General features: G+C 30.9%; 5 protein-coding genes across 10 annotated transcripts in view; 1 reads left to right on the forward strand and 4 right to left on the reverse strand.

Moving 5' to 3' along the window:
• Positions 1-5,539, reverse strand: part of LOC108739340 — a 9,097-nt gene extending 3,558 nt beyond the window's left edge. Inside the window, exons 1-6 of one of the 6 annotated variants that reach the window (XM_025981462.1) lie at positions 5,397-5,539; positions 4,004-5,245; positions 3,430-3,708; positions 3,021-3,362; positions 2,466-2,663; positions 2,318-2,406 (exon numbers count right to left, since the gene is read on the reverse strand). In XM_025981462.1, the coding sequence (XP_025837247.1) occupies positions 2,335-2,406; positions 2,466-2,663; positions 3,021-3,362; positions 3,430-3,708; positions 4,004-5,224 (2,112 nt within the window). In that variant the 5' untranslated portion in view covers positions 5,225-5,245; positions 5,397-5,539 and the 3' untranslated portion in view covers positions 2,318-2,334. Of the gene's footprint in view, positions 1-2,295; positions 2,664-3,020; positions 3,363-3,429; positions 3,709-4,003; positions 5,246-5,396 lie in introns of those variants that run through there. The other 5 variants (XM_018473196.1, XM_018473197.1, XM_025981040.1 and 2 more) reach the window with 5 other exon arrangements.
• On the reverse strand, positions 2-1,186 carry LOC112906779 (trypsin-2-like). Its single transcript, XM_025981682.1, has 4 exons — positions 844-1,186; positions 689-759; positions 70-324; positions 2-23 (listed from the first exon to the last, which is right to left on the reverse strand). The coding sequence occupies exons 1-4, from the start codon at positions 899-901 to the stop codon at positions 12-14; spliced, it is 396 nt and encodes a 131-aa protein (XP_025837467.1). The 5' UTR covers positions 902-1,186; the 3' UTR covers positions 2-11.
• Positions 5,540-5,757: 218 nt separating the features above from the next.
• LOC108739324 (40S ribosomal protein S20) lies at positions 5,758-6,573 on the reverse strand. The gene is made up of 2 exons (XM_018473171.2): positions 6,423-6,573; positions 5,758-6,182 (listed from the first exon to the last, which is right to left on the reverse strand). Exons 1-2 carry the CDS (start codon positions 6,423-6,425, stop codon positions 5,823-5,825), a joined length of 363 nt encoding a protein of 120 aa, XP_018328673.1. The 5' UTR covers positions 6,426-6,573; the 3' UTR covers positions 5,758-5,822.
• Positions 6,574-7,081: 508 nt separating this feature from the next.
• LOC108739323 (glutathione S-transferase D7) lies at positions 7,082-8,731 on the forward strand. Its single transcript, XM_018473170.2, has 6 exons — positions 7,082-7,464; positions 7,592-7,747; positions 7,802-7,860; positions 7,918-8,059; positions 8,120-8,284; positions 8,397-8,731. Exons 2-6 carry the CDS (start codon positions 7,604-7,606, stop codon positions 8,550-8,552), a joined length of 666 nt encoding a protein of 221 aa, XP_018328672.1. The 5' UTR covers positions 7,082-7,464; positions 7,592-7,603; the 3' UTR covers positions 8,553-8,731.
• A 74-nt stretch (positions 8,732-8,805) lies between these two features.
• The window catches only part of LOC108739271 (trypsin-like), a gene marked incomplete at its 5' end in the record, with an annotated part of 11,774 nt that continues 9,280 nt past the window's right edge, over positions 8,806-11,299 (reverse strand). Inside the window, 5 exons of the mRNA XM_018473096.2 lie at positions 8,806-9,327; positions 9,382-9,543; positions 9,613-9,720; positions 9,779-10,033; positions 10,398-10,468. Of these exons, the coding sequence (XP_018328598.2) occupies positions 8,968-9,327; positions 9,382-9,543; positions 9,613-9,720; positions 9,779-10,033; positions 10,398-10,468 (956 nt within the window). The remainder of the gene's footprint in view (positions 9,328-9,381; positions 9,544-9,612; positions 9,721-9,778; positions 10,034-10,397; positions 10,469-11,299) is intronic.

Consider the following 11,299-nt stretch of genomic DNA (forward strand, 5'->3'; position numbering starts at 1 on the left):
GCGCTGTTTATCTAAAAATGAATCTGTTTTTGTTTCAAAAAGAATGATCAAATTAGAACGTTTACTCACTTCTATAATTGCTACGTCATTTATGAGATTTTTCGTATTGTACTGTGGATGTGCTATTATATTTGATGCTTCCCTGTAAATGCTGCTTCCATTTGTTTCCAATTTTATTTGGCCTGCTACCACGTAAATTGTGAATGCTGGAAGGGGCCCGCCCCACGAATAATAAACACAGTGAGCTGCGGTCAGGACATGTTTATTCGTTATTAACGAGCCCCCACAGAAATGCTCATTGTTCCACGATCTTCTTAAAGAAACCTATAAAAAATTATTTTACAATAAATTTATCGCTTAAACTTTTAATGCTCTACAAAAATGGTCCTATGTATGAGGGGATGCGAATGAAGATCAGTGCAGACACCTTTCTCTGTTTCTTCAATTTTGTCTCCGGATTTATTAATAAAAAAATATTGCCTTGTTTAGATGCACCTTTGAGTTTAGCACGAGAACACTTTTTATTACTTTCCCTGATTAAATGAAAAATAAACGAACATTATACTGTTTATTCGAACTTTGACCGTGACTAATCATAATATTCTATATGTACCCATATTTAACATTTTTAAATTATGAAAAAATGATCAATTTGCGTAAAAGAATTAAATCGAAAATAATCATTTACCGTGTATGGAACATCCCCGTTACCTGCTGGTTTTCCTCCGACAATTCTACCCTCTAGATTTTCACTATACACTGCACAAAAAAATATTATAATTAATAGGGCATAAATGAATTGCTCTTAAAATATTGCATTTTTAAAGTACTGGTTTTACTTACTTTTAATCTGAATTACTAAAAAAGTTAAAATAAAAAACAAATTTATTTGAGCTCCCATAGTTGTAGTCGCATCTTCAACAAACAAAACTGTTAATTAACTAAATATAATTAATTAGATGTATAAAGGTGCTATTAATTATGTATGAGTATAAACATGTCTCTGGCTTTTATCTTAACTGATAACATTATCAGTCTGTAAATCTGTTACTTCTTCTTGATGTTATTTTTTTTATTAACAGTACAACGCAGTGTAAGCACGTGGGTACTTTACAAGTTTAAAAAAGAAAAACATTTTGCTATCTTATTTTTTCATTAAAATTAAAATTGTCTCAAAAATATGAAATAATTATGAAATTTTTAACGAATCGGTAGCTCCATTAATTGCAGCTTATATTTTTTATTGGAGTAATTAATGTTGCAAAACATTATACATACATTATTAAGTTATGAATTTGTAAAGCATCGTATTCGTTTATTGCATTGATTTCATCCAAAGTTTTATAGTTATAGTAAATTTTAGTCAATAAAAAATATGTATTTATTTTTAATGAAATAATTTTTTTGTAATGTGAAATTTTGAAATTTGATTATTTTCGTCACTCACCACTAGGTGTCACTTTCCAACGCTATACGAGGAACAATCAGAAATTTATAAAATGACATACAAGGTCTTTTAAAAAAGTTCTGAAACCAAAAGTTATTTCCAATTTAAATAGTTAAAACAAAAAAGAATAAAATAATTTTTTTTAAAAAGATATGAAGCGATGATTAACGCCTCTGAGCTTTAGACTCCGCCCAATTACATAAACTGTTAATTTTTCATAAATGCCATCAACCACTTTTTCAATAAAATGTTATCTTCCACAAAAATGGTTCCAATCTGTCTTTTCTGCTATATAGCTTAGTTTTAATTGTTAAGAACTAAGATATGGACATTTTTGGTATGCTGCATAAAAAAACAAAACGATTTCTTATCTTTTTTATAAAAAAGAGTAAATTTACAGCAAGTAATACTTAAAAAATTCGCTCTACTTATCAATATAACTTCTGCAAATTTATTAATTATTTAAGAAAACGCACGCTAATTTGTACTAGTTGTAAGTGTTATACAAATTAATGTACATAAGCTGCACTCGATTATTTTACAGTGATTTACGAATTAATTCTCTTCGACTAATCAAACGTTTCTTTTCTTTCACGCCCTTTTATATATCTACATTGCACAAACATTCACTTCTTGCACAATACATTAAAAAATAAACTATTCGATATCGAATAAAACATCCGCAAATTTTTTTTGTTTTAAAGACCATTAAGAAGATGGTTCGTGTACTTTAAGATATCTCAAGTGGATTTTTTTTAAGTTTACAATTTCTCTCGATAATACTTCAAATTTAAATTTTTATTTAATAGGTCGTTAGTTAAGCTTCTAATTGCTCAATGTANTATAATAAAAAAAAAGAATAATTAATACTTTAGTACCTTTGATAGTTAGTTAGCGCAGTGTGGTCCGTTCACAGGAAGTCCCTGTCTTTTCCGACGTCGCGCCTGCTCGTAAGAGTCCTACAACTATCATCAAAACTATAACCGTTGCTACGTTTTAGCCTTTTTACCCTTCGTACGTTAGTGTCAACGTTTGTCAAGATCCGCATGAGACTTGCCTGAGGGCTTGCGGTTGCACTCAACGGACTAGAATCAATCAGCGGTGTTTGCGACCGCGACGTCGGCTTCAACTTGATCTGTCGCAGCATATCCGACGAAATTATCGGCTGAATCGAACGTTTCAAAGGTGACAGCCTCCTTAGCGGCGATTTCCGCTCCTTTTACAAAAAAAAAAGATCTTAAATAAAAATTAAGAAAAATGCTTAGTGGGAACAGTACTTTTTGTACAGTTTTAATCATATAAATTGTTCTAGAAAGTGTAAATATAATTGAGTCTTTTCATATGACTCGACCCTGGTTTTCTACCTTCAATTTTCGCAATTTTAAAACAAATTTATCTGGATTAAGTAACGATAATAAAAAATCTTCCTATTTATCTTTTTTTGGTTCAGAACTCTAAAAAAGTCATAGTAAAATGCAGCTATTGATTCAAAAGATAGTTTTCAATTGATTTTTTTCCAATCGTTATTTATTGTTTGTAAATCAAACAATACATTATATAAAAAGAAAATTACCGCCGTTTTCCTGAGTTTCACTTTCAAGATGTCATCCAGAGAAATAACGGGTCGATTTTCGGCACCAGCCTTTTGCATTTTCTTCTCAAGCTTTGTACTCGATGTGATCCTAATAATAGGGGCCGGTGCTAACAAAAGGGGCGGCGGAGGCGGAGGAGGCGGCGGTGGAGGCGCGCCACAAGCATCCAATTGTAAGCTTTTTGAAGGCTGGTAACTGTTGTAAGTGTTACAATTAGAGAAAAAGGTAGACGTCATTTTTTGGATTTTTTCGTTTTGTAGTTTCAATTCGTTTTTGAGGTCGTCAACTTGAGCAGTCAATGATGAAATTTGCGTTTGATATTCCTTAAATAAATAAAAAATTGTAGGAAATTAACAGAGTTCGATGTCATATTTATTTGTTATATATTACCTGTTTTACGTGGTTCATTTCCAAGTCGAAATTCCCAACTTTAGTCGCAAGTTTTGTCAGTTGTGTTTGGTATTCACGCTTTATGTGGTTCATTTCAGTTTCCAAGTCTCCAACTTTGGCTGTTAGAATCGAAATTTGCACCTGATTTTGATCGCAATTTTTACAAACTACTCCTGGTTCGCTGTCGTTTGGGTTGTTAATAGTTGGATTAGTCAAATTTTCCGTTTTCGACAATATTGTTTTATTCAAAGAATACAGACGACATAAACTAGACATTCCCTGAAAATTAAACATTTTGCATATATATGAATAGATTAAGTTCGTCGTCAGTAGTTTATTGAAGCTACCGTACATGAATCGGAAGTTCCATCTTATTTAGTCTCAATAGCACGTCAAATGAATATGAAATATTTCAGTTACCAGCAAGTATTAGTAGATGATGACATACTGATGTAATTCAGCATATCACATACATTACAAAAATTTAAAAGTATAAATATGTTATAACTCTAATGTAATATGAAAACCACTCTGTATATTACGGACAAAAGTCTAAAAAGGATTAAACTATTACCTTTGTAAAAGTTATTCCTAACCAGGAAATTATATTTGATAGTTTTTGTGGAAGTTTGGCAAATCGGTTACTACATTTCACGATCTTGGACAAAAGTCTGCTGTTAATTCCACGGCCTTTTGTAGTGTAATCAGGGCTTCTCTTGTTCGTCGGAAATCTGATTTTATTTATTCGAGACATGTGCTTTAATGTAATATTATGGCTTCGATTTGTGAACTTGGCATAATTAATGTAGTAATTGTGTGTCAAGCAAGGATATTTCTTATGTTGGTTTATAGAAAAATTCTTGCTTTTAAAAAATTTTTGATGATACTTTCTTGGAGTCGTTTTCCTCTTATGCAAGTGACTGAATGTAGTTGGAAAGGTTGCTGCACATTTACTAAATAAGAATTCAGAAATTTTGCTATTTTCAGATGTCAACGATGAATTTATGTTGAATGTTTCATCTGTTTTAAAATCTAACACCTTTTTGTTCAAAGGTGTAGATGTCTTCTTATTTCTTATAAAAGTGTCATTTTTGTTATATAATTTTTTTTCAGTTTCTGGATCATCAAGTGAATTGGAAAATGCATTAAATAACTCTTTGTCATATTCGGTGTACAAAGATCTACAACTTAAGTCTTTCATAGGAGTACAGTGCTGTTCTTCAAAGTCTTGAGAAGGTGAAAAACAAATGTCACGCAGTCTTTTCAAAGGGGTTTTATAAATGACAACAGGATTCGTAAGGTTATCAGCTTTATTCCATTCACAACAACCAGCATTAGTCTTTTTTTGTTCCTCCAGATGTGTATTCTCACTCTCTGTTTGTACAGCTACTTCATTTCTTAATTTTAATGATTGTGATTTTGATAAACAATTAATAGTTTCTTTGTTAGTTGTAGCACTGGGTAAATTTTCTACATCATATTTTAAAAAATCTGCATTATTTAAAAATGACTTTCTATCTTCAGTAGTCTTTGCAAAGTTGTCAAGAAGTTCGGAAGTGCTGTGAATGTTACAAAATAAAGAGACATTACTAGGTGGTGTAAGATTAGGTGTGCAAACGGGAGAAATTATTTGAGTTATGTTTAAACCAACGTCGGTCATCTTAGAAATGTCGAATGTTGCATTGTTTTCGCGCTTTCTATCCTCTGTAGTCGATTCCGATTGTAAACGTTTATTTCTTTTCTTCAGAGTCTTCAAATAACGTTTACGTCTGTGATATCGTCTACGGCGAGGCATCGTGATTAATTTTGCATTCTCCTAAAATTAAAAAAAAAAACATGTGGTTTCAATTTAAATTTTTAAACGCTAAAAAACGTGATGATAAAAAATGACAAACGAGAAACAGAGGTTATTTTTTTTAAATATATTCAAAAATGTAGTTTACGCTAAGTAAATTTCAAGAAAATACCTCCCAGTTATAAATGCAGATGAGTTTCTTTCACCACAATGCAAATTAAATTATATAAAAACATGTACATGTAAACCGAAGTATCTTATTGAGTTTCAAATTAATTTAAAATCCGTTGCTTTGACAAACAAAAAAAAAAACTATAAATTTTAATACCAACCGTACAACTACGAAAGTAAAACTTTATATGTTACAATTGGTAATACTTGTGCATTTTTCAGGAAGCGGCAATTTTTAAATATTTACGTTGATTTCTTTATTCCAATAACATATAAATCAGTCATTAATTGTAGAGTAACGTCCCTACTAGCGTACTTGAAAATTATAAACTCATTTTGATATAAAACAAAAAACAATGCAATTGCAATAAGAAAAAAAACTTTTATTCTTGTTTTATTTTAGTACATACAAATATACCTTTTTAACTTATGCGTCTGCAATAGTTACTTCAACTTCTACACCTGGTTCAATAGATATAGAGGTAATTTGTTTAACGATCTCAGATGGGGAATGAAGATCGATAACTCTCTTGTGGATCCTCATTTGGAAACGATCCCACGTCTTTGAACCTTCACCGCAAGGAGTCTTACGAGTGGTGATGCGTAACACTTTGGTGGGCATACGTACTGGTCCCTTTACTTTCAACTTTTGTTTCTTGGCACCGCTGATAAGATCAGAACAGACTTTTTCTAAAGACTTCACATTTCGCGATGTCAATGTAATTCTGATACGATGAACCGGTGCAGATTCTTGACCGGGTTTTTCAGGATTTTCTTTTAGGGAAGTCTAATAACAAACGAGATCGATTACAATATAATTGAGGTTATACAAAAAAAAAATGTTATAGATCATAACATAAAAAATACACGATAAAAACGGCACAATTAATACGAAAACAGCGAGAAAATATACAAACAATCGTAACACGTTTTTGCAAATAAAGCCAAAAAGTTTTGGGAACACGTGGAGGTAAAACGTTCATAATTTTGTAATTTGTTGTGCAAATACCAATTTCAAAATTCTCACCATTTTTTTAACTTAATTATCTGGTCGAGATAACCAATAACCGTCGAAATTGATCAGCGCTGAACCAGACTATTCACGAAAATATCGAGAAATAGTAGCAGCCTCAAACTGTCATAACCACAAACTAATATGAAAGAGGTTAGACCATAGACAACAGAGGTATAAATTATGGAGGTTAGAAAAACCATAGTACCTCGCAAAGCCCATAGATACGAATGGAAAAATAGAGTGTCTCAACAATACCTAACGTAGTAAATGTATAATAATTATTTTTTCTTATTGCTTTTTGTATTTCTTAATATTTATCTTGTTAACCACTATGATCTACGTATTTGTTGTTAAAACTAAATGTATCAATACACTAGGTAAATAGGCACTAAAAATTATAATTTATAGAACATCATTATCTTTATAAACGATGTTTTTATAGCAATTTTGCTAATAACTTGCTGTTTTGTTTAAAGTTAATTACCAATAGAGTGGACTAACGATAAAATAAATCCATGTTTAAACGCCCCTTAATTAGAAAAGCACTTTAGGGCAAATGATTGTCATTAAAAAAAAAAAAACAATAATTTATATGCATATAATGAAGTACTTTGTATACTGTAATTATTTGTTACAATATTATCTGAAGGATCGAATAGCAAAGGAAATAAAATTTAACGTTGTTATTATTGTTGAATAAGATAATTGTAGGAAGTTAAAAATTGATTGCAATTACAGATATCAGATCAGAAATAATTACAACATACCTAATAGAATTTTGCTTTGAATGTGTGTTTTACTTATAAATTTTATAGAAGGTTTTCATCACGCAACATTTATTAAAAAATTTAATTTAAAAACACGGTTTAACATTTATGCATTCATATAAAAAATTGCGAGCCATCAGTTACCTAACAAGATTTTCCTAAATTTGTACAAAAACGAACTAACTTTTTTAAGACCGTTTAAAATAGAAAAGCAAATACTATAATTCAATTACATGTTACACTTTACTACTTTTAAGAGGTCCACTTTTTCGTGAAGTACCATAACGGTAAGTACATGTAACGTTAAAGTGTTTTATCGTGAAAACTGTTGAGATATGAAAATAAACCTACTTATTAGTATTTTGTAAGTTTTAATTTAATTAATATCGATTAGTCTTTTTCTGTTGTTCGTAGCTTTTATAAACAATGGACGGCATAGATTTATATTATTTTCCACCAAGCCCCCCTTGTAGAGCCGTCCTTCTTTTCTTACGTGTTTTGGGACTTACTGTTAATCTTAAATCGCTAAATATTGTCAACGGAGATCAGATGAAACCAGAGTTTTTAAAGGTATAAACGATTTTTGCTGCTAATACTTTATACCTTTTTATTATTTCTTTGTAGCTAAATCCTCAACATACCATACCGACATTAGTAGACCATGATTATGTTCTTTGGGAAAGGTAAACAATCCAACTAATTAATAACTAACTGCTTTAATAATTTACATTACAATTTAGTCGCGCAATTCTTAAATATCTGGAAGATCAATATGATAAAGAGCACAAATATATACCAAATGATCCAAAATTAGCTGCTAAAGTCGATCAACTTTTATACTTCGACATTGGCACGCTGTATCAAAGTTTGATGAATTATTACGTAAGTTTATAAATATATCTATAAATTACACAAGATCTGGTCAATAAAATTTCCGTTTAGGTGCCCGTGCTACTTCACGGGGAAAAACCGAACGACGAACAAGCTGATAAAGTTAAGGAGGCCTTGAAATTACTAAATACGTTGCTAGAAAATAGCCAGTGGGTGGCTGGGCCCCAAATGACGATCGCCGATTTTTCAATAATAGCAACCGTTTCAACCGCCGACGTAAGTTATTTTTGTAGGGATATATAAGAACAAGGGAAAGAAATAAAAAAAAAAAAGAATGAATCGAGTCATGATTATCTTAATTTAATCTAATGTAATGTACTCTTTTTAGGCCGTTGGATTTAATATAAAAGATTTCCCGCGCGTTTCTGAATGGTACGAAAAAATGAAGAAAACGTTACAACCGTATGGCTATGAAGAAGTAAATCAGAAAGGAGCTGATCTATTTACACAACTCTTCCACTCAAAAATAAAAAACAAACAATAAATAATAATTTAAAAGGTGTTCGTTACAATTAGGTTTTCGGTTTCATAGTTGTTTAAATAAAATTATAGGAAGCCAGAGTACATATTTTTTTTGTACATTTTATGCAAATTTGCTTCTCAAAAGTTAGGTGACGTCAATACTAAACTTTGACTTGTTAGTAATACTTTTTTTTAACGGGCATATTTTGCACTAGTTGGCACTTTAAAACATTCATATAAGAATTAACAAGTAGACAAATTAAACACTCGAAAAATTTCGTAAAAGGGCTTATTTAATTTTATACATGTACTCTTTTGTTTGACCCTATTTTTTTTTTATAATCAACTCGCGCGTTACATACATTCAAGGTTGTTTGTCTCACTGATAATACACATTATAAAAAGCAATTTTGTTTTGTGTGTGCATTATAACATTATTAAAAATAATTAAGTATTGCGTGCATTAGAGGCAATAATAATAATAATAACAAGAAACTAAAATTATTAAAACACCCCACGTATCCGGTCGCTTTGCCGTTGGTTACATTAAATGGGAAACTAATTACCGTTCCTTCTGTTACAATAACAAATTTACTACTCTCCGTTATACTTGTAGCTTCGGAGACAGACTTTGATGTAGAACAATCAGAGCATGCGTTTATTTTAGATAATATCCAGTCGTAGTAATAGGGAACGTTTGCATAAATACCTGGAAAATCGGGGTTGGCGCATCCCACTCCTGCTGAAACAACCCCTGCTAGCAGTCCGTTGCACGTCAGCGGTCCACCGGAATCGCCCTACAATTAATTTCATTTTACATCTATTGGATTACTATCGAAACAAAACATTACCCCACACGCGTCCGTTTTACCCTGCTGATGGCCAGCACAAATCATGCCGCGATCGAGTACGATAGAACCATTACTCCTTTCGTAATAATTAATGTAACAGGTTGAGAAGTCCATAATTTTTACGTCAGCTATCATCAGAATCGGACTCAACTGATCAGCTCCCTGATTAGAGAAAAAACAAATTGTTTGTTCGTTTCCCTTAATTAATCACATTAAATTAATTAAACTTACAAATTTCTGATATCCCCAACCACTGACTTGACACGATCCAGAGATTACGGGCTCCATTTTAAGGGTTACTGTTGCAATTGACTTCGTCAGAGAAAACGCGCTGTTTATCTAAAAATGAATCTGTTTTTGTTTCAAAAAGAATGATCAAATTAGAACGTTTACTCACTTCTATAATTGCTACGTCATTTATGAGATTTTTCGTATTGTACTGTGGATGTGCTATTATATTTGATGCTTCCCTGTAAATGCTGCTTCCATTTGTTTCCAATTTTATTTGGCCTGCTACCACGTAAATTGTGAATGCTGGAAGGGGCCCGCCCCACGAATAATAAACACAGTGAGCTGCGGTCAGGACATGTTTATTCGTTATTAACGAGCCCCCACAGAAATGCTCATTGTTCCACGATCTTCTTAAAGAAACCTATAAAAAATTATTTTACAATAAATTTATCGCTTAAACTTTTAATGCTCTACAAAAATGGTCCTATGTATGAGGGGATGCGAATGAAGATCAGTGCAGACACCTTTCTCTGTTTCTTCAATTTTGTCTCCGGATTTATTAATAAAAAAATATTGCCTTGTTTAGATGCACCTTTGAGTTTAGCACGAGAACACTTTTTATTACTTTCCCTGATTAAATGAAAAATAAACGAACATTATACTGTTTATTCGAACTTTGACCGTGACTAATCATAATATTCTATATGTACCCATATTTAACATTTTTAAATTATGAAAAAATGATCAATTTGCGTAAAAGAATTAAATCGAAAATAATCATTTACCGTGTATGGAACATCCCCGTTACCTGCTGGTTTTCCTCCGACAATTCTACCCTCTAGATTTTCACTATACACTGCACAAAAAAATATTATAATTAATAGGGCATAAATGAATTGCTCTTAAAATATTGCATTTTTAAAGTACTGGTTTTACTTACTTTTAATCTGAATTACTAAAAAAGTTAAAATAAAAAACAAATTTATTTGAGCTCCCATAGTTGTAGTCGCATCTTCAACAAACAAAACTGTTAATTAACTAAATATAATTAATTAGATGTATAAAGGTGCTATTAATTATGTATGAGTATAAACATGTCTCTGGCTTTTATCTTAACTGATAACATTATCAGTCTGTAAATCTGTTACTTCTTCTTGATGTTATTTTTTTTATTAACAGTACAACGCAGTGTAAGCACGTGGGTACTTTACAAGTTTAAAAAAGAAAAACATTTTGCTATCTTATTTTTTCATTAAAATTAAAATTGTCTCAAAAATATGAAATAATTATGAAATTTTTAACGAATCGGTAGCTCCATTAATTGCAGCTTATATTTTTTATTGGAGTAATTAATGTTGCAAAACATTATACATACATTATTAAGTTATGAATTTGTAAAGCATCGTATTCGTTTATTGCATTGATTTCATCCAAAGTTTTATAGTTATAGTAAATTTTAGTCAATAAAAAATATGTATTTATTTTTAATGAAATAATTTTTTTGTAATGTGAAATTTTGAAATTTGATTATTTTCGTCACTCACCACTAGGTGTCACTTTCCAACGCTATACGAGGAACAATCAGAAATTTATAAAATGACATACAAGGTCTTTTAAAAAAGTTCTGAAACCAAAAGTTATTTCCAATTTAAATAGTTAAAACAAAAAAGAATAAAATAATTTTTTT

The sequence above is a fragment of the Agrilus planipennis genome, unplaced genomic scaffold, assembly GCF_000699045.2.
Source record: "Agrilus planipennis isolate EAB-ADULT unplaced genomic scaffold, Apla_2.0 scaffold181, whole genome shotgun sequence".
Lineage (NCBI taxonomy): Eukaryota > Metazoa > Arthropoda > Insecta > Coleoptera > Buprestidae > Agrilus > Agrilus planipennis.